Here is a 26,801-nt window from a genome sequence, read left to right on the forward strand (position 1 = left end):
AAACAACAGATGTGATGTAGTTCACCATCTTTGACAATCTCAATAATTCTATAAATTTTATAGTGACATCTCTTTGGATATATATAGAGAGAGAGAGAGAGAGAGGGGGGGGGTTCTACATTTTATTTGCACAGTTTGTTTTAGAAATATTACAATTAAGCATTGCTAATATTGGATGCTGTGGATACAATTTTTTACTGAAATAGCTGTTCTAGAAACCAAAAATTGACAGTGAGCACTCTGTCTGCTTGCTTACAAAGAGAACTTGCTCAGTGAAACGCTAATGAGTTGACAGCATTAGTGATCCCATGACATTTAACAGTCAGGTTAGATAGCTTAAACTAATGAATTAAATGACTAAGTTTTGTGCATTTTTTATATCTTTAATGCTTTTTGTTTTTTAAATAGGTAGGTTGGTACAAACAAATGGGAATTCATTGTGTGAATACTAAAAAACAAGCTGACTAAATAATTGTTTTTGGAGCAGTTTCCTAACCTTCTGAGTATGGAAATTTGATTGGTGGCAATCTGATTATTCCTGGAGGTTTCAGCTTTCACAATGGCTGTCTTGGAAACCCATACACATAAAACCAGCTCCTATAGTTTATCCACATTTTCAACCTCAAACAATGAGTCAGCCATTTTAGACTAGATTTTCATAGACCTGATGATAATATTCTACAGTCTTCATTGGTGTCTCATGAGCTTGCATCAGATCATCTCTGCAGCATATGCCATCTCAAGATATCCATCCTTAAACCTCTGTTTACTACTAAGAGATATCTCTGTTTGATAGAACTCAAATAATGCATGACATTCAGTCAAACCTAAAAACTTTGTTACATATTACAGCAGTTCAACTTGATAAGTGCTTGTTAAATTTTATAGTTTGACAAATATGCCACAGCAACCAACTGCAGAGTATCAATTCAAAAGTGTTCTCCACGATAGTGTAGTGTTAGGGACCAGCTTCAGACTGCTAAAAGAGAACGTCGTAAGGCTGAGAGGTTTTTGGCTTTCCACGAGCCTTACTATTCATGAGCAGATCTTTGAAGCTACTTAAAGAAGAATGTCTCAAAGTATCATACAGCAAAATCAGTGTACTAGTACAGTTCTAAGAACACTAAAAATTCCAGCTGTAAAGAGTTCTTTGAGATTACAAACAACATAATGTCAAGGAATAAATGTACACCATGTCCAATGACCTTCTCTCCGGTTGATCTTCTGGACCTCTTTTGCAAAGTACAATTCATTAGAGATAAGCTTGACAGCACAATTTCAATTCAGTTTTGATACAGAATATCATTGGCAACCTCGTATTACAATATTTGAACTTGTCTCTATGGACAGGTGGTACACACATTATTCATTTCAATTCAATCCAGTTCCAACATCACTATTACCTGAGTGCTTAGATTCAATATATTTGCCTTCGCTAACTGATTCTATAAATACTTTTCTCTCATCAAGGGTATTCCCATCAATTTTCAGAACTGCAGTTGTAAAGCCTCTGTTGAAGAAACCAATGCTTGACCATAAATGATTTAAAGAACTTACTGCCCTGTTTCTATCCTTTCAATCTTAGAAAAGTTGTTCTACCCAACTTGTAGTCATCTGATTCAAGTAGCCTTTTTTGCAATATACAGTCCACATATCACCACAGTACTGAAACTGCCCTTCTGAGAGTAGTTAAGGACTTTTCTCTCTGCTTTGGATAGTGGAAACATTACAGTCTTCACTCATCTTGACTTGACCATGTCATATTACTTCACCATCTCCAGCATGTATTTGGTATATTCACAATACATCCTTAATATGGTTCAAGTCCTACTTAGTCAATGTAATACTATGCTGATGACACTCAAATGTGATATTAGAAGCTTGAGATTTTTGTTACTGATCTACGTCTAAGCCTTGAACTCTCCCCACCCCTATTATTATTATTATCATGATTATGTCCTCATATCACACGCACATGCATGTGAACTCATGCACGAACCGATCAAACAATTTTATCAAAGGCATTTATGCCAAAGGAAAGTCATGTGGTGTAAAAGACATTAACCTAGAACAATAGAAAACAAGCCCCCATTATTACAGTACTTGAATATGAAACCTTATGAGTGAGAATTATGGTTCCAAATGGCAAAACCATATGAGTGTTACTAAGCTCCATAAGTTGTACATCAGTATAGCTGTTGGTATATGCTGGTAGTCATGTAAACATGTTCTCAATTTTCATTGTCTGTATATCAGGGTTGTTAATACCCCAGGTCTGTATCTGTGCATGAAGTTGTCAGTGGTTTTCAATTTCCACCAACACAGGGTCAAGCTCAGTGTAACATTGTGGGGAAAATTTGCTGATGCTTCATGGTTCATGTATACACATGTCTTCTTAGTTAATTCATAGTAAAAGCACCTGTAATAATGTCAATATATATTATGTAAGATCATGACTATAGACCCAATTCTGGACACAAAGAAACTAGCTGTCTTTTGTTTAACCATTATTCAATGACCCGTTTGAGGTTAAATTCAAAGGGAATTCTGGGCCGGGCCACCAGGTAGAGACCCCTGTTTGGTTTCCAGATAGTTAGTGATGTCACAATCAGTTTGGCAGCAATCTCAGGCTCTTGGGAACCAGAAACCTGAGAGAAACAAGTGAGTGCTAATTCATCCCAGGGCACTAGTTTTCAAAGAGACCTGGCTGTATCCAATCAAAACTGAGAGATTCAAATCCAAGGTGTAGTCTCAGTAAGCAGTTTGTTTGGACTGCATCCATTTTCCCGTGAGTACATGTGAGAATGTCGCCATGCCTGAGAAATGGATTGTAGAGAAGTTGGGAGACATTAGACTGTATTCCGAGCAGCCAAAGCTGTGCACTCGTTAAATGGCTGGAAGGGATTAAATGGCCGGAAGGGGTTATAGTGAAGTTCTAAGTTTGGATTTGCGGAAAAAACTTCTTAAGGTAACATATCTTTGCCTGCATTTGTCTCACTGTCATAACTAGGTGTTGTAAGATTGATACATTGTTATGTACATTTTATTTATTGAACTGTAATCTTCCAATGTATAGCTGAATTATCAACATATCATAACATAGCATCATGTAGCAAATTATTAACATGCAAGATTAACGTATGTAGATTGTTGGATTGAGTAATTTACTATGTTGCATCATAATGCATGACTGAATTTATTAGTGAATTGTGTTAGAACTTGTACTTGCTTTATTAGGATATGAATATATAGATTGTGAATTATATGAGTTAGTCATAGTTGGACTTGTGCACATATAGTTAGGTATTTGTATATTTGTAGGTGTCTTTTATAATTTGTAGGGTAGGAAATGTGTATGATTGCTATTGATGATGATAGGTTACTATACTGAGAAGTTAACAATTAGGGATGTGTATGCATGTATTAGACATCGTTGATAAAATTGTTATTGTTATCAAGTGAGCTAACAAAATTGATTACACCATTGGGTCATTACAGATGGGCAAGGTTACCATTTGGACTAAAGGTCTCGAGTGAAATATGTTAAAGAAAACTCACTGAAGCACTTGGAGATTTGGATGGTGTTTTTACAATTGTGAATGATATAATTGTTGCTGGATGTGGAAGCTTTGAACAAGAAGCGAAACTAAACAAGAGAAAATTGCAAAACTTATACAAACAATGCAAATGGAATATCATGTTAATGTTGACAAAAATGAAGTAGGATTGACTGAAATCAATTTTCGTGGTCACAAAATCACTAGTGAAGGAGTCAAAGCAGACAATAGAAAGGTCAAGGCAATACACAAAATGTCCACACCAGCAAATGTTTCTGACATGAAGAGGCTATGTGGCATGGTGCAGCATAAGGCAAAATTTCTTCCAGACCTTGCAGATGAACTGGAACTGATTCTTCAACTCACATGTAAAGATTTACTCTGAAGTTGTCTGAAGAATATGAGGCTGTTTTCCAGGGAATTAAGAAAAGGCTGATTGAAGTACCAGTACCAGTACTGGCATATTTTGACATGAACAAAGAAGTTGTACTACAAGTAGATGGGTGCTATCTTCTAGATGGTAAACCAGTTGAGTTTTCATCGAGGGCAATAAAACTGTCCAAAAGAAAGTGGACGCAAATTGAAAAGGAAGCTCTTTAAATGCTTTATGGTTTAGAATGATTTGACCAATACACATATTGTAGAAAGGTCATAATACAAAATGATCACACACCATTAGCTGACAATGATACTAAATAGCCTTTGAGCAAAGCCTCAAAATGATTGCAAGATATCATGATGAAACTGTTTTGATATGACATCAAACTTCAATTTGTGAAAGGAATATACATTGTTATCGATGATGCCTTAAACCAAGCTTGTCCAGAAACTGCTGACATAGGAACTGAATGACCAAGGATCCTGCACATCATATTCAACAACTTCACAGATGCAAGGCTGCAAGAAATCAAGAAAGCAACTTTGGAAGATGCTAATATATTGCAGTTACTTATGGAACCCATTATTGATGGCTGGCTTGAAGCTAGAGCCAAAGTGCCATACTCAGCATAACCATATTTTGATATGCTTGATGTTCTTAGCATTCAGGATGGATTAATTATCAAAAGAAAGGCAATTATAATTCCCAAACCATTGAGAAGGCATATGAAAAATTGTCGTCACAGTACTCATTTAGGCTATGATAGCATGATGAGGCAAGCTAGAAGAAAGATATTTTGGCCAGGAATGGCAGGAGAAATTAAACAAAATGGTTGAATCTTGTAAAGCATGTGGGGAATGCAAACCTAGAAACCAATGAGAGCCACTTTTTTCAGTACAGTGATGGAGACATACCTTGGAATAAGGTGGCCGTGGATCTCAGTTTGAAACCAACAGTATCTTGTTGTGATCGACTATTTTTCAGATTTCATAGAAATGGACTATTTAAGTATGAGAAGTGGTAGTCTAGTTGTGACTGAACTTAGGAAAAACTTTTCAAGATTTGGAATAACCACCATGATTATATGTGATAATGGACCCCAGTTTGCAGGAAAGGAGTTCACAAAGCTTAAACAGTTCATTAGAAAATGGTCATTAACCACAGAACGTCAGCCCCAAATCATCAGCAAGCAAACAGAAAGGCTGAATCTGCTGTTAAAGTCATCAAGAACATGTTGAAGAGGACACTCATTGAGGGTAGAGATCAATATGAAGCCTTGTTGGAACTTAGAACACCGTGTATCAGGATACTGGACTCAGTCCAGCTCGAATATTTTGAGGAAGAAACACCAGATCAATGATTCTCTCGACAAGTGATATGAATAAGAAACCAAGTATAAACTACCAATCAGAGCAAAAATGCTTGATAAAGTGGTTATAATGATCAGAGATCTTAAACCTTACCACCATTGAGTATTGGAGAGTCAGTATTCTTTGAAAACAATGAGGGAAAAATAATATAAAGCTTGGTAGAATCAAGGAAAGACAGAGTGAACACTTGTACATCGTGGAAAGTCAGGATGAAGAAGCATATAGATGGAATCGTGTGCACATACGACCCACAACGATAAAAGTAGACATCCAGGAGACTTCACCTTCACTTGAATCTGAGAACACTGACCTACTGACACATAGCAATATATCAAACAACTGCAACACCAAGTGAGTCAACAGTTCCAGAAGTTTACTTTCAGAGAATGTTAAAGATGATGTAGTGCCTTGCAAATTCAAATATAACAACAATGACTGTACCAAGAGTCAGACCCAAGAGAAACATCATGGAGCCTGCATATCTGAAAGACTTTGTGAATTAGAAACTCTTATCATGTTGATCCTAGTCATTTAATTTTACACAGTGAAATAATGAACTAATAATTTGATAATTGATTCACTCAGAACCAAGATTTAAAGTTTACTTTCACTACATGCTATATGTCCAGCATATCCCAAGTATTTGTATTAATCATTTAATGAAGTAGAGATAACTAGTTCTTTCAAGAAAAGGGATGTTGAATAAAATTAATGTAGTAGATTTTGAAACAGAGCATAGTAATAATAATAATAATAATAATAATGACTTTATTTAAAGAGAGTAACACAATTAACTAAGAACTACTCTACCTTGAGGCCCTCATACAAAGGAATTTATTTATTTTAGCTGCATCTCTGAAGCAACTGGATATATTGGGTTTGGAAGAAGGAAATAGACTTGGCATTTCTAATCTCAGCTAGAATACTATTCCAGAGCAAAGTTCCAGAGTACTGGAAACTTTTTTAAAATAATTCTTTATTTGGTTTGGAAATTTTGTATTGTTTGGGAATTTTATACTGTTTGATAGACAAATTGGATTTGCAGGTGGGGTGTAATATGCCAGGTAGTTTATACTGGAATAGTGATTGTAAATATTCAGGGTCACTATTATTGGATATCCAGTACATTAATTTGGCTTTTCTCAAATGGATTAATTGGTCTTTAATAGGTAATATTTTTAACCTACCAGCTAAATTTTCCTTGCTTTCTTTCTGGATTGATATTAGCCCTAATGCTCTTTTTTGAAGATGTGCCAGCTTGGCTATGTTTTTATCATTTGAATTACCCTATACTGTATTACATTAGTCTAAATAGGGTTGTATGTAACTGTTATAAAATAGTTTTATGTGCCTTTCAGGAAGAAAATGTCTTATCCTGCTGAGAAACCATAAACCTGAATTGACTTTTTTTACTATGTTTGATATGTTCAGTCCATGATAGGTTATTATCTACCAAAACACAAATAAGTCTATCATGACAGACTGTTTGCAAATTGTTATCCTTTCATGTCAGACATTGTTCATCACTATCAAGATTTGTCCTTTTTTGCAGTGTTGAGATAAGTAATATTTTAGTTTTACCAGTATTTACCACCATTTCATTGCATGTGCACCAATTGTCCAGTTTGTTTAGGGCATTCTGTAAAGACATTTCGAGTTCATGCTTTGTGTTTTGGATGTCTGACAATTTTGTGTCATCTGCATAGAGATCTGTAGATGATACTGAGTCCCTTAGTAAAAGTGGTAGGTCATTAATAAATAAAATAAATAGTATGATGGATCTAGAATTGAGCCTTGTGGTACTGACCATATCTAATTGTTCCAGGTTCAGATAGAACATTATTTATATAAACAATGTATATGTTGTGTTCTCTCACTCAAGTATGAACTAAACCATCTGTTTTCATCATAGTGGTAGATTTTCAGTTTCTTCAATAGTATAGTCATTCAGCACCTGTGTTACAAGTCACATGACAGATGTCTGTTCTTGGACTACGATGGAATGTGTAGTAATGTCCAATTGATGACCTAACAAAGTTGTATTTCTCTGAGAACAGGTCTGATTTTATGTGCCTGTTGAGCTGACCATTATGTCCCCTACTAGTGGACACTTGTCACTCTTCTCTATTTTTGGATAACTTCTACGATCAAAGCATTTCCTTAATGAACTCTCAATTTTTAACTGTTCAAAGATTACGTTACAAATATCAAACATTGGGCCAGTGCCTTATTTAAACTATGTACTTCTGCATGAATCTGTCATGGGCTTCCACTTCTTTTGATGTTCTTCTGTCAGGCTGAACAAAAGACAAAATGTCATCATCCTCACTTCCCATGGAGTAAATAAAGGTATTCACTTGAATTTCTTCCTTTTTTTCACAAAGTCCAAATGCTGAAACCACTTTTCCCAGGTTTGAGGTGTTGAAAAGTCAATTTTGGGGGGTATTTGTAAATTGAATTGAAGCCAATATTCAACTGTAGTATGATAATTATTTGTCACAACAAAAATTGAACATGGCTTCTGTGGATTGCATATATCTATTTATGTAAAATTATTTTTAGGAGAAATGAAAATCAACAGACAAAATGTAATAATTGGAAGTTCTCTGCCAAAATCAGGAGATATGATGAAATTGGGAGGTAGGCATGAATGGACCCCTAAAATCAGGAGTTTGTTTGTCCTGGCATGAGAGCTGACAAGTTGAGGTTTCTTTCATACATTCCTTTCCATTTCAATTGAAAGTACAGAATGAAAGTACCTATATGTGTAATCTGCAATTGAAGTAGTTTTAATAAGATACAGTTTAATGATATGCTTACTGATTGAAAAATATCAATTTATTTAAAACAGTCACAATTTAAAAAACAAAAGTGTACTATTATTACAAACATTATTTACTAGTCCTGACTTGTGTCATATGATGCATCTTTTCATTTGTGGGAACAGACTAGCTCATTGAGTAAAGATGACAAGAGGGGTTCTGCAAAAAAGAAATTGACTTTGAAGACAGTCCAGAAAGATGAGAAACAGATGATAGCCAATAAAAATGTAACGGTGGAGACGCACACACGGAAAGTGGTGAATATTAAAGATAAAGAGACCTCCAGTTCCAGTGGGATGATCAACATTCTCATGAAAAAGAACTAGTATGCATAACATAAATCATGTTTAATGTGGTTTTCTTCCATGCTTCTTGTCCTGTTTAATTATGTTTTGGCTCATATTTCTGTCATGTTTGATGTGGTTAATGTTCATGCTTCTTCTGTATGATGTGTTTTCCATCCATGCTTCCTGTCTTATTAAATGTTGTTTTGGTCCATGCTTCTTGTTCTGTTTAATGTTGTTTTGGTCCATGCTTCTTGTTCTATAGCCAGTAACATAATATGCACAGCTCACATGGGTAAATAGTGTCAAATTTCCTTCAAACTATCCTTCTACATGAGACTACTCCCAAATGAGATTTTCCAGGGTAAGTTTGTATGCCTTTTACATATCTGTTGTGGGGACTATAGTGTTGCCTTTTCCATCCATCCAGTTCTTTCCCACCTAGTCAGATCACAAATTAGGTATGAGGCTTTACATTAAAATATCTAGGTCAAGATTAATTTTCACCATTTTGACAGAATTGACTGGAATTGTGGCATCTATTTAAACACAGAAATTTATATTGATGGAGGCATGCATTTTGTATTGACATATGCTTACCTTTGGAATAACAGCCAGCAGAACACAGAAATAAGACCACTCTGTAAGTAAGAACACTGACAAAACCATCTTTGCATAGTCCTCCCACCCCACCTAAGCTTTTGTCTGTTATGGGAGGTTTACTCAGGGCCAGTCTCAGGCTTAAAAAAATAAAACCCATACACACAAAATGTAGTCACTTATCACTTGAAATTTAACCATCATTTAATTCTAATGCACATTTATTAGATATTATGCATATTTTGAGTAAATAAACACAGACTTACGTTTTGGTGCCCTTTCAAGGAAAGTCAGGGGCCATTTTGAAATTTTTGACTCTCCTCCAACACCTGACCTGAACCAGCCCTTCTACTTACTTGAAAGGAGAGTTAAGAATGTTTTTCAATATAATATAATATAATATAATATAATGACATCAAGTTAATATGGACAAATGTTGTAGTTTGTAGTGTGCTTTACATACATGTTTCTTTATGTTATAATTTTGTGTATGTAACACTTGAAAGGTATTTTAATATTTTTTGATTTTTTCATGACTAATTAGATAATCCTGAGCTCCTGTTACCATTTTTTCTTGATATTATCTTATCGAATCATTATTATCAGTCAATGTTGTATTAACTATATAAGCCAGATCCAACAGCAAACTGCAAATCTTGAATCGCATAATGTGCCAGCAGATCTGGTTCAAAAAAGTTTGTTAGGATTAATCAGTGAAAAAGCAATGTAGATCCTGATCAGATGACATTATATGGTGGCAGACCAGGGTCTGTGGCTGATAGCTGCTGACAGATTACAATGTAAAGAAACTAAAAATTGTGTTAGTACACATTGTTTGTAGCAGACAGCAATTCCAGGTACCGGTAACACAAATTTGTGTAGTTACACATTTTAACAAAATGTGTACTCAGGTTAAAGTTTTTCTTAGTTTTAGTTATAACTGGTCAACTACTGCCAAATAGAAAGTCAAGACAGTTTGTGACTTGTATGCATTTTTTGCATCATTGGAAAGAAGGATTTTAATCTAGAAGCATATACTATATAAGCTTTTATGACTTTTTGTATCATAATAATCCATCCAATGACCATGTTATTTCTGTTATCTGTGTGGAAATGTTCAAGTTAATCCAGAAAAAAGACCCTGAAATAATCTATGGTTTTATATTATAGAAATTTTCTCATGAAAAATTTACTGAACCTTTTAATTGTTGTTCCATCAATAATCTGCCTGCAAAACTGGAGAACAAAAGCAGTGAACAGTTTATATTGGAGGCATAAAAAGTCACGACTTAGATGTTCCGATATAAGCAAAGATTCCAGTTGCTAGGAAACCTGCAACCTTTTTGACCACACAAAGAATGTAGAATATTGGATATTACAAAAGGTTGCAGAAGGTTATGAGTATTAAAGTAAAAAGATTGCATACAATATTGATCATTAATGACAAACTTGCAGTTACTTTACAGCATGTAAGCTAAATGGTACTGTTATCTAATTTTAAACACATATACTGCATGAATCAATTTCATAGCCAGTCGTATTAGCAAAATTCTGTGGTGTATATATAGTATATGAAAAGAGAGAGAGAGATGCATTCATGTTACTGTGCTGTAGGTGTCTTAATTGCTCCAGACCAACATACAAATAACATGAGAAGTTAACTCCTTATCTGAGAGCAGTACTGTTAATTCTAATTAATTATTGTCGATGGAATGCTAATTAGTTACTTTTGGCCATTGTAATATCTACATACCGATAACCTAATGACTAAATAAGAAAATGATGCAAAATGTGCATTGATACATGTGCGTTTCATTCAAATACATGTACAAGAATTTCTTTAATTAGAACCAAAGTTGTCAGCAAACTATAAATACTGGCTCATGCCAACATAAACAGTCATGTTTGAGGCCTGTTTTACTCACATGAGATGGGGCAACACTTCTAAGGGAGATAAATCTTCATGACTAATTTAATTATCTCAAACAATGTGCAAGTAATTTAGCACACCCTCCTGTTTGTATCCCCCTACCCATTTTAAAAATAAAAAGCATCAAGCATATAAAAAAATGCACAAAATGTAGTCATTTCATTCATTGTTTTATAAGTTTTTACTTGATTGTTGCCATGGGGGCACTAACACATTTGACATATCAGCATTTCAATGCAAACAGAAGATCCTGATGTAAGCAAGCAAACAAAACTGCTTGCTGTCCATTTCTGGTTTCTAGCATAATGTTTTTCAGTAAAACATATGTTGTCTGCATGTCTAGTTATAATAAATTGAATAAACAAATAGGAGGAACTATTCTATACATGTGTTCAAAGTGATATCACTTCAAAATTTACAGAATTATTGAAATTATCAAAGCAGTGAAATACTTGATATCTGCTGGGTAAATTCATCTGACGCTTGAAAACAGACTGGCCCAAGCAAATATGGTGACCGTGTTGCTAAAGAAATTCTCTTTTGATTCAAGTTGACAAAGTTTGGGACAGTCTGGTGACAATCAGATTAAAATTTATAAATCAGTGAATGAAATGATTAAGTGTTGTGCATTTTTTTATATCCTTGATGCCTTCAGTTTTTAGATGATTCACTAGTTGGTACAAACAAATGGGAGGGTGCGGGAATACTTGTTTTGTCTGAATTTGAATATAGGAAGAGACAGATATTGTCTGATATAGATATTCTTACTGTGAGTCCTATGTAATAACTAAATATATTAAATGTCTCAATGATATCTCACTTTCCAAATACCCATACCTCTGCATATGTAATGCCTCTATTATATAAGACTTTTCAAATCATCATATCTTAGCTATGAAGTCATAGCCTCACATCCACAAAGTCAGGGTACTAATATTAGTACATATACTACCCATACCTCTGAACATGAAGTATCAGCCCTTAAAATCCCTATATGTAACCTCTCTTCAATAAAGTAATGTTTGAATTATAAGAGTATTAGATATATGTATGGAGATGTTAGTAAACTCAACAATTTAGATTTTCATATAATAAAAACATATCTTCTCTGGCTTGTTAAAAAAGATTGGCTTTTGCTTTTGCAAAGGTGAGATATAAAAAAATACACATTTAATCTGCTGCATTTGATAGAGGCTTGTAAATAAAATTTTGACTTCTGCATCTGTGCAATGTCTGAACGCATACTACATGTACTTTTGATTCACAAAGTCCAGTTCACAAGTTAGTGTTTTTCAAAACCGATTATTTAGCAGCTATGTTGCAGAATGTCCCAAAGTCAACTTGTGGAGGTATTTGGATTCCTTAGACGCCATCAGGGGCTAAACAATCCAAATACAGCCAAGGAAAAAGAGAACTGTTCAAAAGGAATACAACACTTAGGGGAAAATGATAGTTGGGTTACACAATTTTCAGAAAACTGGATGCATTCTAGGACCAAGATAATCCTATTCTAATAGTTACTGCAGCACAGCATCACAAATTATAATAAGTTCTGATGTTTATATCCAGGGTTCATACAAAGTATGGGAAAAAGACTGCCTTTTCCAAACATGGAAATATATTTGGAAATTAAAGACTTTTTTCCCTAAAGGTTTGAAAAAGTATGGAATTATGGATTGCTGTTTTATGTAAATTATTGCATTGGCTGCTGCATATGGATTCAGTGTGTTTGGTGATACATGCATGACCTCGCTATCACCCACTACTATTTTAGATCATGTAAATACCATGTTCTTGTTTATAGTGACAACAGACTTCAAATCCATATGCTAGATGAGTCTGGAAAAGTTGCATACCATTTGGAAAAAGTCTGGAAAAGGTCTGTCTTTTTAAAATAAGGGCTGTATGAACTCATTATATCCAAATGCAGCTCAGTGAATTTAGATAAGACAAGAATTCTTTATTTCAAACTGCATAGTTCATGTAAAAGTTAAGTATTTTAAACATGAAAGATCATAGATATCTTATGTACAAATATAGAGACACATCTACAATAATGGACTGTGTCCGACATTGTTAAGTATGAAATTATGTAAGACATTTAAAGAGTAATTTGCTCCATCCCCATAATACAAAACTTTAAACAAATGTCATATTTCCACAGTGATTTCACTATATAATTCTTACTGTTAGATATTCTTGTCAGAGAACACATATTTTTCATTACTTCTTCAGAGCTGAATGTTACAATTTACAAGATGGTGGCACTGTTCCATACAGGAATGCTAAACAGAAATGAGGACAAATATTATTATAACGAAGGCCTAGTTTTCTTTTCGTATATTCCTAAAGTTTGTCCACGTAGGAGTGCAACACGTTGTGCAGCACTAAGATTTGAATGATCTAATTTTGATAGTTAGTGGACAATTCCTAAATTTATGTAGAAGCATGTTGTTTAAGTACACAAAAATCTGTAATGTCTCATCATATCTTCATCATCTGACTGATTGGATTTTAAAATGTGACCCAAATACGTATAACTGTTGACATACGTAAGAGCACTGCCGTTAAGATGTACAGGGGGAGGAGATGGTAACTTGAAAGAAGTTGAGTGAAAGACCATGCACACTGATATTTGTGTATTATAGATATCATTCTCAAATGCATATTGTTCACATATCCTTAATAATTTTCTTAAAACCTGTGATAGAATGACTTAACAATGATCAATAACATATCATCTACAAAACTAAAATTGTTAAGAAATGACACATTTGGTGTCAAACGTAACCCCACATGACAGTGACCCAGTTTGCAACTTAACTCATCTTTGTATATATTAAATAACAAAAGGGAAAGAATACCTCCCTGCCTCACCCCATTGGTTACATGGAAGGAGCTGGATATTACACTTCCAAAATGCACATAGTACAAGTGTTTGCCATACCAGTGAACTAAAGTATGAATTATGTAATTGGGTATTTGAATATCAATAAACTTTTTAAAGAGTGTCCAATGAATGACTGCATCACAGGCCATACTAGCATCTTAAAATCATGCAAAACACAGGGCTTCCATATTCTCAATAATAGTTAACAGTTTCCTTAAAAACATAGAGACATAGATCTGTTGAATGTTGCTTTTTAAAAACAAACTGATTATCAAATATTGTGACTTCACATCTTTGTAGTATAATGCATTTTACATGTGAGTCTATCTAAAAGTAAATAAAGTTACCAAATTGGTTTTGTGCAAAAATGATCTGAACGCCATTTGTATCAACATACAAATCAACAATACTTGTTTGATATATGATGATAAAGGTTGACCTGTGTACAACTGTAATATCCGTTTTGGCCATGGTGTTCTGGAAAAGTTCATTTTTGACACAGGACGAATTAGTTATGGGAGCTGATGTGTGCGCAGGTAAACCAACGTCTACAAATTTGATAAATTGTATCATAAACATACCTTAATCAAAACTAAATTAGTTTGAAGAAAATTATATGACATTTGAATTAAGTAAATTTATCAACATTCTTAACAATTATGTGAAAATTCGCTGAGCTACATACATGGAAATTATTCCCAATGCTGAGCTGAATGAATTATAACTGTTTAGCTGCTTTTCAATGATGTGGCTGCAGTTGATCCAGCTCTAGGTCCAGCAATTGGTGGAGCTCATCTTTCCGTAGACCTAATTTCATGAGCAGCTGCATGTTAGGTACCATGTTGGAAACTTGGTCTGGTTCTGGCATTGTCATTGATAACAAGTTGTGTCTGAGGATCCTGATTCTTATTCAGACTGTAGTTTAGACTGGTCATCAATGGTTAGAGTATGATGCTCAGCTTCTGGATGAGCTATTGGATCTGGATCAGATGGATAGTATGCATCATTGTCTTGGTCAATAAATAGTGACCATGTTTTGTTCAATTTAATAAATTTGACATGTGATATAAATATCTTATTTTGTGCTTTTCATTATGTTCCATGTTTCATTATATAAAGAACCTGCACTAAGGGCTACTATTCATATCTTCCTGAATTTAACATTAGTCTTCCTGAATTTAACATTAGTCATTGACTACACTTTGTCTTGTATGATGAACTGAAGGACCAGTTGTTTATGGACAGGACCAGTAGCATTTTCAAGTTACTGGTACTGTGGGATTGCAGGAAATTTTTGATGAGTTTCAGAAAGTGCTTTCAATGATGTAAGAACTCTACTTGGGGCCTAGCTTTCCTATTCAGCTAGCATTGGTCTTAATGTCATTGGGGGCCCTGGTGGTCCTATAGTGTAAGATGTCTACCCTGATATAAATGTTGTTTGGGTTAAACCAGAACAGAAAACATATGTAACCTTGAGTATTGACCTCAAATTTGAATTGCTGATGCATGTGTGGAAAGTTTTTGGATTTTTTTTTTACCATGGAGGAAAAAAATTGCTATGGATGGCAGTGAGAAACAGGGATGGTTGGCTGACCAGAAACACATTTTTTTTGCCTAATAAATTGGTAAGATGAACGATCAAGATATTATATTCTATTCCTGTCATATGTGTACGTAATACAAATGCAGAAATTTTGTATCTCAAAACCTTCTCAATACCTTAGTACATAAGGTACATGTAGTAATAATCAGAATGTTGGAAACCTTAAATTTCTATTAGCTAAATTTTGAAATAAATTTATTTCAAATTCATTTTGATTTTGATTAAAAAAACACCATGTTTTGCATATTATTTGGATTACCATTAGAAACACTGAGTAACAGTAGTTCGGGGCAGTGATATGGGATGGGGTGGGTGGGTGCTGTGGTGATCTAAAAGAATTAACATTAAATATGACCCAGTATGAATCTTTGGTTTAATATTATGCATGACCATATGGGCATAAATGGCAATTTAACATTAATTATGACCCTAGGGGAATCTATAGGAATTTAACATTAGATATGACCCTATGCCCTATGATTCTATGTAAGGTGCATCATTAAAAGCGTCTATTGGTAAATAAATAATGTGATCATATAGACCAAACAGACCTGTATGGGGGTGGGGGATAAATTAGGACATATACGTAGTCATGAAAAGTATCACTTGCTCAGACGATAATGTTAGTCCAAAGTGTTTGGCTTTTGACAGGAAGCAAATCCATATTGTCTAAAGAGAAATCTGGATAGGACAAGTCAGTTTGCCTGTTTGCAATTAATAAAATGTCTGATTTTGAAGTCTTAAATATAACAAGTATGTCATTTGACCATGCTTTAAGTTTTATCAAGATCATTGAATCCTTTGTACTTGTGCAGGCCTGTAAAAGAGGTCACAAGGGAAGTATCATCTGCAAATAGCATCACAGCAAGTCATCTACAATAACAAAAACTTAAAGTAATAGTATGTCTTTAATACCAGAATTGCTGAAAATGACATGCATGAATTATGCAACAAGTTTGACTTTAAAACACATTGAAAACCTCCCCATGCAATTTCTCAAGAAAAACTGCAATAATTTGCAGTTTCATACTTTTGTGTGCAATTTCTCAAGAAAAGGTTCATTCAAAGTTGTCATCCAACATAAACGCGAAATCTGAAATGGCCACAGTAAGTAGGGTTGTATTATTCTATATGCATTTACAACTTGTCAAAAATAGGATTTGATTTGGAAATATTCTGTACATATTGCCAAAAGTACCCTTCAACTGACTCTAACTCAAACCCCCCAAAATACTAGTGTAAAAAATGCACACCAACATGTGCATACAAAAGTGGTTCCTTGGACTTCCACATTTTAAATAATAGACAATATCAGCCCCCAAAACATCAATCAGTATCTTTACAGATTTGGGGCTGATTTATAGGACTTCACACCAGGCTACTCATTGACACATACAGGAACAGTACCCCAGCCCACAGCGTAGGTGTACTAATTATAGTACTGGTTTTGTGCCAGTAGTAACATTAAGTTGTATGGGAAATTGGTGATTAGTGATCTGATGCCTTTGCATATGTGGTCATTGACTAAAATGTATAGTAACATGGTCATTTTGGTTCATTTACTCAAATTAAATATTCAGTGTTCTAAAGTTTAATACTAATATAGTTTCTCCAAACCTAATTGCTGCTGAATGCTCTGTACCATAAATTTCATCCTCCACCCAAAGAACATATATCAGGAAATAAGTCTTATCATCAACCCGACATAGTTTGTGCCTTCAACATGAATTTTAGTGCTTATAATAATATAAGAAATTATTTGAATCACCATTGAAAACATTGAGCTATATTTACTTAATTTATTCCTCATTGAATAATGTTTATAAACTCTCCAGTTTCTTTGAAGTCAACTATTTTTCTGAGTGTGTAAAAATTTGTCTATTTTTTGGAAGTACATCCATTGTTGATTCCTCTGAAATAAAGTTCATGGGACAAAAGATTGGTACCAGGAATGTGATAATTAAGCCAAGGTATAGCAATCAATCATTTATGAAGTTTCAGCATTATTAATTATTGGATCTGTAATAATTTTAATTTCTTTTGAAACCTGTTGACTGCAATAAAACACTTATAAACAATGATGACAAAAAAAACAAAGAAACAAAAACAATGATGCATTTTTTTAAATTTCTTTTAAAGCTTTCCAATAAAATCACCATAATTAAAGATTTAGTGGCTGTTTAACTTATGTTTTTTCATGCTATTTGATAAGAAAGATCTCCTTGTATTAAAATATTTCAATGAAGATATTAAAGTAATACCACCAAATGTTTCTTACAATTTTAATGGAATAATGGTGGAAGAAGTGGAAAACAGAATATGAACGTGGTGAAATTTATCAATTTTGTTCTTAGTTAAACACAGGAGGTCAAAATTTTATATAAAATATCAAATAATTACTTTTGGAAATTAATCTGCAAACAGTGACAACCCCAATCTAAATCAAACTGATGGAGGATTCCACTATGATCTTCTCATCCTGCCTATGAAGACTTGACATCCTTCTACCATTTCACCAGCTGTAGTAGCTTGAAAGCAATTGTGTCAAGTCCTCCAAGATAAATAGAGATTTGTAAGTCTCAAGAGTTCTTCCGCACCCTCATTTTCTTATGAGATTATTTTGGGATCCCATTTGGACAATATGCACAATTATCTGGTATGTTTTTCCATTTTATTTTGCTTTCATGTGGTGTATGCAGCCAAAAGTGCTAGCATCAGAATTTATACCTTCGGCTAATGTTACTTCAAAAACCATTGATGTTAGATATTCATCCTTAGCTTCTGGAATGTTTGTGTTATGGAGATTCTTTCTTTTTGTGTATATATTTAGGGTATCATTTCTGTACTGAGCCAGTCTTTTGCCTTGAGTCTGTTGATCATGGTTTATAATCAACACATTAAAGGCAATTTTATGAGCATCTATCATCATGGTTTTTTAACTTTATGCTCATCAATGGTAATAATGATGTTGGCAGACTGCATGTGTGAATCTTTCAAGGAGGAGCATTTGTCAGGTAGGGAAACAAAATTCATTTGATGAGTTCAAGTAACTCACTTTTGTAGCCTTTGACTCTGAGGATACATTTGAATTAAATACCGCTGCTAAATGATAAGAGGATGGTTTTGTTAGTGTTAGAATACTTTTCGTTTCTATGCATAGGGATTATTGGGTAATACAAATAACTATCCTAGAATCATTATGGAGTGTTATAATATAACATGTAGCATTCTTGATGATATACACACTGATGATATGTCTCATTTACATGTATTCTTATTGAATCACTTTGTGTCAGTCACTTCACAAATGACCAGTGGAGTGGACACTAGCTCTCAACATAGACATAAGGGAGTTTGTTCTTCTATATGTGGCTAGGTTCCACTCAACAGTGACAAATTCTACAGCGGCTTGATGTTTTCAATAAAAATAAGTCCCAACAGTGGATTTATTTGATTACATGTTATTGAAAAAATAATCTAGAAATGCTTATATTAATGGCTTGAATTGATTTTATATAACCATTCAAACTATGATGCAGATGTCTTGCTCAGTATAATTACACAACGTTCAGAGTGGAAACTATCACTAAATTTTAGAATTTTGTAAGCCACAGTGAGGGTATTCCATTAAATGCAGTATGTATGTACTCAGCTAGAATTTTGTAAGCCACAGCGAGGGTATTCCATTAAATGCAGTATGTATGTAGTCAGCTAGAATTTTGTAAGTCACAGTGAGGGTATTCCATTAAATGCAGTATGTATGTACTCAGCTAGAATATTGTAAGCCACAGCGAGGGTATTCCATTAAATGCAGTATGTATGTACTCAGCTAGAATTTTGTAAGCCACAACGTGGGTATTCCATCAAATGCAGTATGTACTCAGCTAGAATTTTGTGAGCCACAGTGTGGGTGTTCCATTAAATGCAGTATGTATGTACTCAACTAGAATTTTGTAAGCCACAGTGTGGGTGTTCCATTAAATGCAGTATGTATGTACTCAGCTAGAATTTTGTAAGCCACAGAGTGGGTATTCCATTAAATGCAGTATGTATGTACTCAGCTAGAATTTTGTAAGCCACAGTGTGGGTATTCCATCAAATGCAGTACCATATGTACTTGCATATAAGTTAGATCCAACTGCAAACATCACAGATTGATCTGTCACTGCATAATGAGCCAGCATGTTAGAGTCTTTGTTTGACTAATTGCTGTCAACAAACTGCATAGACCCAGATCTACCAATGCATTATAATATAGTGGATCTGGGTCTATGCAGTTTGCAACAGGACTTTACTTATAAGTGAGTATATATAATACATGTACATAATTGTTCTGTTTGGAGACATTAAGATATTTTGAACCCTTAAATATTCTTTGTTATTAATCCAGAACTTTTATAAGTAAGGACTTTATGCATATTGTTGTAACATTTTCAGTTTTGAAATTGATGCAGAAATGAAAAAACAAGACCTTGATGCAGTCAAGAAAATGGAGCAGGACCAAGAGAAGCTGAGAGATAATGTAAGCACAGATTATTACTGTGAAATCTCTTGTTCAATGTTGCACCTCTGTTGTTTGCAGGATTGCTTGTTTCATAAATTTTTTGTCAGATGTCTCCCAAATCTCGACCCTTGGGTGTACTATTATATCTACAGGGTTCACATAGGCTATGAAAAGTCCAGGAATTTTAGAGGAAGGTTCTGGATAACTCCTGGGATTAGGTTGTTAGGGGTTTTGATTTTGAAAAGTGTCTGAATTTTTTACAGATTATTTTTTCCTAAAACATGCTTGAGCTATTATAACTTAAGATGTAATGTTTTTTTTAAATAGTTTATTTGAAAGAATATGTTATTTATGTTTTAAACAAAATGATCACATTGTAAGTGTATTAGCATTGCCTAATAGAGGAATTTGTCCTTGTTATGTTTCTGGTGCAAATACCTGTTAGACAAAAATAAATGGGAACCATTCAATGAATTTTTCATAGGAATCTATGAATTATTTCCTTTAGGATACCTGTTAGAAAAGTACATATTAATGAAGCAGGAAGAGTGGCAATGTGTAATCAATATCAGGTGGGAGTATGACCCACTTTAAAAAGACTGGGTGATGTTTTTCAAAGAAAATTGGACAAAAGTGGTGTGTATCCCTGAGCACTATTATTGTGATACTTAATGTTGTTATTGGCACTTACTAAACTATTTTGTTATTGCAGCATGGTTATAAATAATAATGTTTCAGTGACTTTCAGTCTGTGTTTTCATTTTTTTTTAAATATCTCAAATGAAGCATGCAAATGTAAATAAAACTTCAAATTGTGGCTGACCGGCAGATTACCATACCATGGGGGGACAAGTTTTTATTAATGGAGAATTTGCCTAACTTAGATATAATATAATGTAAGTATCATATAGAATCATGGGCAAAGAAATGATCCATGCCACCTTACAACTGATCTTTCACAATAAAATGAAAGGTGTGTTCATTGTTGGCAGTTGTCCCATGGTACCTATTTAAAAATCCCAAGATTAACATTACACATGCAGGTGTCTGATGCTTCTAACATAAACAGAAGTTTTAAGATTCTTTCTTAGACACAGGTAAGCAGTCAATGCCCTTAAAATTATTCTCATAAAATCCTCAACAAAATATGCAGACGTACCTGTGTGAGTAGAAGAATAATCAATTCTAATCCTAGGTGATTTCTTCAAAATGTCAGAAGATGTAGTGCAAGATTTCTTTGAAAAACTATGTTTTTCTGACACTTTCATTATCAGCAGTTAAAGACTTAACAGATGATGAAGAGTTTTTAACACTCTTAGAAGTTGCACATGCAGATTTTGGGGGTAAATTTTGTACATTTTTGTCACTTTTAAAAGCTGATGATATTGTTGCATGTGTTGATCATTCTTCTTCTTCAATGAACTTTACCAGTACAGAAAGGTTGATCAAACAATTTTTTTTTAACAATTTGGAAAACTTTTGTTATGGTAACTCTTCTTCACGAAAGCACTTATCACTACTTCTTTCTCTGATGTTTTGGCATTCCTGATCTAGGCAAACTTGTACTTAAACATTATGATCAGTTTTTGTTTTTTTTTGTTGCTTCAATATAATACTAAGACATGGCAATTATCAATGAGCTTTATGTTTTCAGTTTTTGACGTTTGATAATCAGTGGATCAGTTCTTGTATATAAAAATAGGGCTAAGCAGATGATAAACACAGTTCTAGTATATGTAAATGGGGTCAAGCATATCGTAAACTATTGTATAACCTGCATATATAGAGTGAAATATACATGCACGTACACGTTAAACACCACTGTTTCATACAAGCGGTCCAGTTCGGGATCGATTTATATATAAAAAAATCAGTGTGTAATCAGTGAATTGCTCAAATGAGTTGATATTAATATTTTCTATGATCATCTGTTTCATTTACTTCGTCGATTAATTGTTAGCTGGTAATAGTCTACATATTTTGAGTTAGCGAAAATAGGGAATATCAATGTCACCATCTGGCAACCTTGATTGATTAATAATGATATCTAGTTAACCGTTTAAGACTGTACAATACATACTCAATGTGTTTATAGCCCCTATTGTTTAGTTTGTATACAACATGGCATTAGTTAGATTTTCTCTTCATCATTTCTTTGGTACATACACATGTTGACTTCTTTGTTATGGGCTCTACCTCAGTAATATCGCAAGTGTGTATAACACAGTTTCCGAACCATTGCTATGAGCAACAGCATAAGTATGTACCGCGAAATACAAAACTGATTTTATTCTTGGGAAATACAGTCGCAATGTAGTAATGTGTAAAATATCGAGTTAGTATTTTCTATATATAATCGTTGTGAAAATTGACTAAATATACATATGCAATACTAGCTCATGCTTGTTTGAATATTCCAACAAAAATTGTGGGCTCTGTAGTGTTGGTTGTGGGTTTTGTGGGTTTTATTAGAACTCAGGAGTTTTGTGGGCTCTGTTGATCGTGGGTTTTGTCAAGAGTAAATAAGGAGTTGTGGGCTGCTTGTACGGGATCAGTCAGCTTAGCAGCAATCAAATGTGGCACATCACAGTTATTGTGAGTTATTTATTTAATTATTTTAAGTTTTATTTTTTACAGTTAATTTTTGTTTAAAGTTTATTTAAGCACAAAGCAATATTTATTTAAAGAATTTTTGTTTTTAATTCCTTTCTCTCTTCTAAATTATTTGAATTCTATTCATTTTTAATTTATTTGACAAGTACATATTCTTATATCATTTTGTTATAAGAATTCAGTTATATGCTCAAGTAAGTGTTGTTATCACAGATCAAAACTTTTATTTATTTATGCATTAATATTTTTATATTTAATTGGTTCTATGAAACTAAAGGCATACAGAGAAGTTTCTTGACACTACAAATATATAATTCCTTTTCTTGGGGAAATAGATGTCCAAGTCATTATGAGCATTTTTCTCACTGACTTGACATTCTAGATTCATTTCAACAATATTTGATTAATCTAGCCACCAATAAAATATAATTTATTTATGTATCTATTTTATAATTTACTAGTTGTCTAAGTCATTTTGAGTGCTTTTCCTCACTGACTTGACATCCTAAATTCAATTCAACAACACTTGATTAATCTAGCAATCTATATAACATAATTTATTTATGTTTATATTTTATAATTTACTAGTTGTCTACATCATTGTGAGTGTTGTCCTCACCAACTTGACAGCCAATTTAATTCCATTTATATAAATTCAATTAAATTCAAATAAATACGCTTTAGTTGAAGTGTGAAGTCAAGCAAGTGTTCTCTTTGCAGATTTTACATTTCACATATCACAATCAAGTTATATTTTCTCTTCTGTGGTTAACTTTATTGCAACAAAATCCAAATATGGTAAATCTTATATATTCTCATTCAATAAAAGAGGTATTAATACAAAAAATTAATATTATGGTGCTGATATATATATATATATATATATATATATATATATATATATATATATATATATACACACACACACACACACACCCTGACCTTGTGTGAGATTGTCATAATAAAGAATTGTACCTCAAGACAATATTCTGGCCTTGTATACAAACAACAAGACTGACATGGTTATGATATGTAGTTTTATTCAATGTTTCTTGCTAAATTAATCATCTTGTATTATGGTTGAAAAGAAATCAAGAGTTCAAATTTACTCCATAATCTCCTCTTCTTAGTCAGCTGATAAGAAACATACTCAGTGCCATACTCCAATGTAGTATCATCACGACCTAGCTCGGCCCTTACTCAGTACTATTTACTTACTTTGAGAGAGTAAGGTAACAATGGACACTTTTTTGTCATCAACAAATGATCCACCATCAGCCAGTAAAGTTTAGTGACAGGCTTTCAAGGTTTCCTTGTCACTGCTTCCAGTCAGCCCATTTGGCGTATAGTTTTAGTGAGCATTTGGATTAATGAATACTCCCCAAATTTACACTGATGATGAGTAATTTAAGGAGTTGTTTTGGTGACCTGTTTCTGTGAACATGGTTAACCTTTGGATGGATATTGTTTATCAATAAAAGATGTCATTCTTTTCTGACAAAATTGTTATCAGACATTTGCCTCTGTTTGAAATGTAACAAGATATGTACTTGTTCCTGGACATAATCACAAAACATTTTGAAAAACAAAAGTAATTTCATCATTATATAAATTAATCAAATTAATCCCATTGTTTTTTTAACGTAAAAAAATTTAGAATATAAAATCTATAGGAAGTTTATCAAAATATGTTTTGAGTCTGGTTGCAATATTTTTTTGGTTATGGAACTTTTCAGTTTGGTCAGGTTACCAAAATACATTCCTGGTTTTAAAATACAGATGGAGATCAAACTACTGAAGATGCAGCTTAAGAAGCTATGTGGAAAGGGTCGCGTGTCAGAGCCATATCTTGCTGACATAGTGCAGAAAGTCACAGACAAAAAGAAGAGATCTCAAGAACTGCTGGATTTGGAGAGAACTGAAAATGATGAGGCAAGTGTTTATTAAGAGAAGAAGAATGATTTTTTTATAGATTGGGAAAGCCATATTCATGGGCATATGCAAAAGATTAAGCAGCAATACTTTTTCTCCCTCTCTCTTTCTCTCATTTAATGAATCTGATCTATTGGAGTTAATCAAGTGCAGATGGTGTTTATGTGTAGCAGTTTGTATATGAGGCAATTTTGTAATGAACCTAGCTGGTCAGGACCTTTAAGTCTAGTTGAGATACATGAGCCAGGTAAGGTTTCTAACCATAATAGTTAGAATCAGCTTCCCCATCTGTTATATTTTGGGGCTTATTCAACTCTCAGTAGTTGGTGACCATGTTGAAAATGATTTTTGCCACTTAGAGGTTAATCTGTGTGATATTTGATGGGGTAGGTGAGGAGGAATGGAGTAGTCTAGGTATATGAGGCCACTTACAAACCAGCCTAGAAGGTCCAGAAGTTTTAATCTATAGGTATGAGCACACATCTGTCATATAGATTAACTGGGTTCTGTTCTCAACCACGAGAGTCTGATACTAAGCATGACATGTTGGATAAATTCTTTTCTTGCTCTACTGCTCATTGACCAAGAGAGCATATGGGATGACCTCTTCATCAGTATGTCATCCATGAATCCATTAGCATGAGATTGTTATCACAACTCCACCTAAACTAACATATTTATCTCAAGGTTTAGTTGGTCTTCAATGATAATACTGATGCTCAGATATCCAATATGGCTGTCGCAGCAGCCATCTTGAAAATCTTGTTGTCACTACATCTCTTGAATAGGTTGTCACATGAACATTGGGTTTTAACCATGAATAAGACTGCTTGATTTCTAGTTGGTTCTAAATGAAAATGGTGTTGATTAGATGTCTTATATTGCCACTACTGCAGCCATGTGGAATATCTTGCAATTGCTATTTGGGGTTTTCACCACAAGACTTCTAATGATATCTAGATGGTGATAGATAAAAATGGTTCATCTTGGACAGCCACAGTGGCCCTCTTTAAAATCTTGTAACTGCTACTCCTGAATAGATGATCATATCAGCATGGGGTTTCACTAAAAGACTTCTGATGGTATTTAGTTGTTTAGTTTAAACTAAATGAAAATTATATCATTTTTGTCCAGTATGGCCACCATTGCCACCATCTTAAAAAAACTTTTTGTTGGTACTCCACCTGAACATAAAGCCATACCATCATTGGAGTTTTCACCATAAGACGTTTTATTAGTGTCTTGTTGGTCTTAAATAAAATTGTGCCAACCTGATATCCAATATGGCCATTAAAGTGGCCAATGGAAAGTTTATATCAACTATACATTGGATTTTTGCCAGAATATTTCTTATGATCCAGTATGGACACAATAGCAGCCATCTTGAAAATCTTGTTATTGCTACTTCTTCTAAGTGATGAGGTTTGCACTAATTAAGATATGTAGTTGGTTCTGAATGAAAATGGTGCTGATCTGACCTTATATGTGGCTATGTGCGAATATATTGAAAATTTTGTCACTAATTCTCCTGAATGAAGGTCATTTGAAAATGAGGTTTCAACTATAGTCTTGTAATGGTTTTCAGTTGGTCCTAAATGAAATTGGGGCCAATCTTACATCCAATGTGGCTGCCAAAGTGGCAGATTGAAAATCTTTTCAACCAAAAGTTTTGGAATGGTTTCAGTACTGAGCAGTTTAAAAGAATAAATGGTCTTGTCTTGAACTCCTGGAAATTCTGTTCAACTAATGGAGAATCAATTCCTTTGAAGGACTCTTGTATTTCAGAATCATGGAATTGGCACTCAAGTAAGTAATCATGAAACTTGGTTAGGGGATGAATCTTAATATAGAAGACTGAAAAAATCTTTTGTTATAAATAATTTAAATATAAGATCAGTGAAACAAATTTTAGCTAGAAAAGGGGTCAAGATCACTTTAGTCTGATTTTATATTTGGCATGATATGTTTACAGTAACTGCTGAAGACTAGTAAACACAGAGATAAGCTATGTAAGCATTAATTACACCTTTGTTTCCTGCACAAAGGCATTAATTTTGCATCACTAACCTGGAATAAGCATTGTGAATGCTTTGCACTTGGGGTTACAAAGACTGCGTTGATATATCTGTAGGAAGAGCAAACGATGGTCTATACAGGGAAAATCAAATGATGGTATTTACAGGTAAAATCAGTAAAGCAGTTATATATATACAGTGAACACTATGATTAGATAATATAGAAAATTTACCTGTGTATATCTGAATGCAATTGAAATAATAAGGCAATATCACACACCTGACCTACAAAGATCAAATAT

General features: G+C 33.8%; 1 protein-coding gene across 2 annotated transcripts in view; it reads left to right on the plus strand.

Moving 5' to 3' along the window:
• The window catches only part of LOC149795344 (uncharacterized), a 188,925-nt gene that overhangs the window by 19,816 nt on the left and 142,308 nt on the right, over nucleotides 1-26,801 (plus strand). The window contains exons 5-7 of one of the 2 annotated variants that reach the window (XM_089965113.1): nucleotides 8,254-8,453; nucleotides 19,873-19,957; nucleotides 24,332-24,484. In XM_089965113.1, the coding sequence (XP_089821239.1) occupies nucleotides 8,254-8,453; nucleotides 19,873-19,957; nucleotides 24,332-24,484 (438 nt within the window). The remainder of the gene's footprint in view (nucleotides 1-8,253; nucleotides 8,454-19,872; nucleotides 19,958-24,331; nucleotides 24,485-26,801) is intronic. The other variant, XM_089965115.1, reaches the window with a different exon arrangement.

The sequence above is a fragment of the Sinohyriopsis cumingii genome, chromosome 7 (assembly GCF_028554795.1).
Source record: "Sinohyriopsis cumingii isolate HCF-2022 chromosome 7, ASM2855479v2, whole genome shotgun sequence".
Classification (NCBI taxonomy): domain Eukaryota; kingdom Metazoa; phylum Mollusca; class Bivalvia; order Unionida; family Unionidae; genus Sinohyriopsis; species Sinohyriopsis cumingii.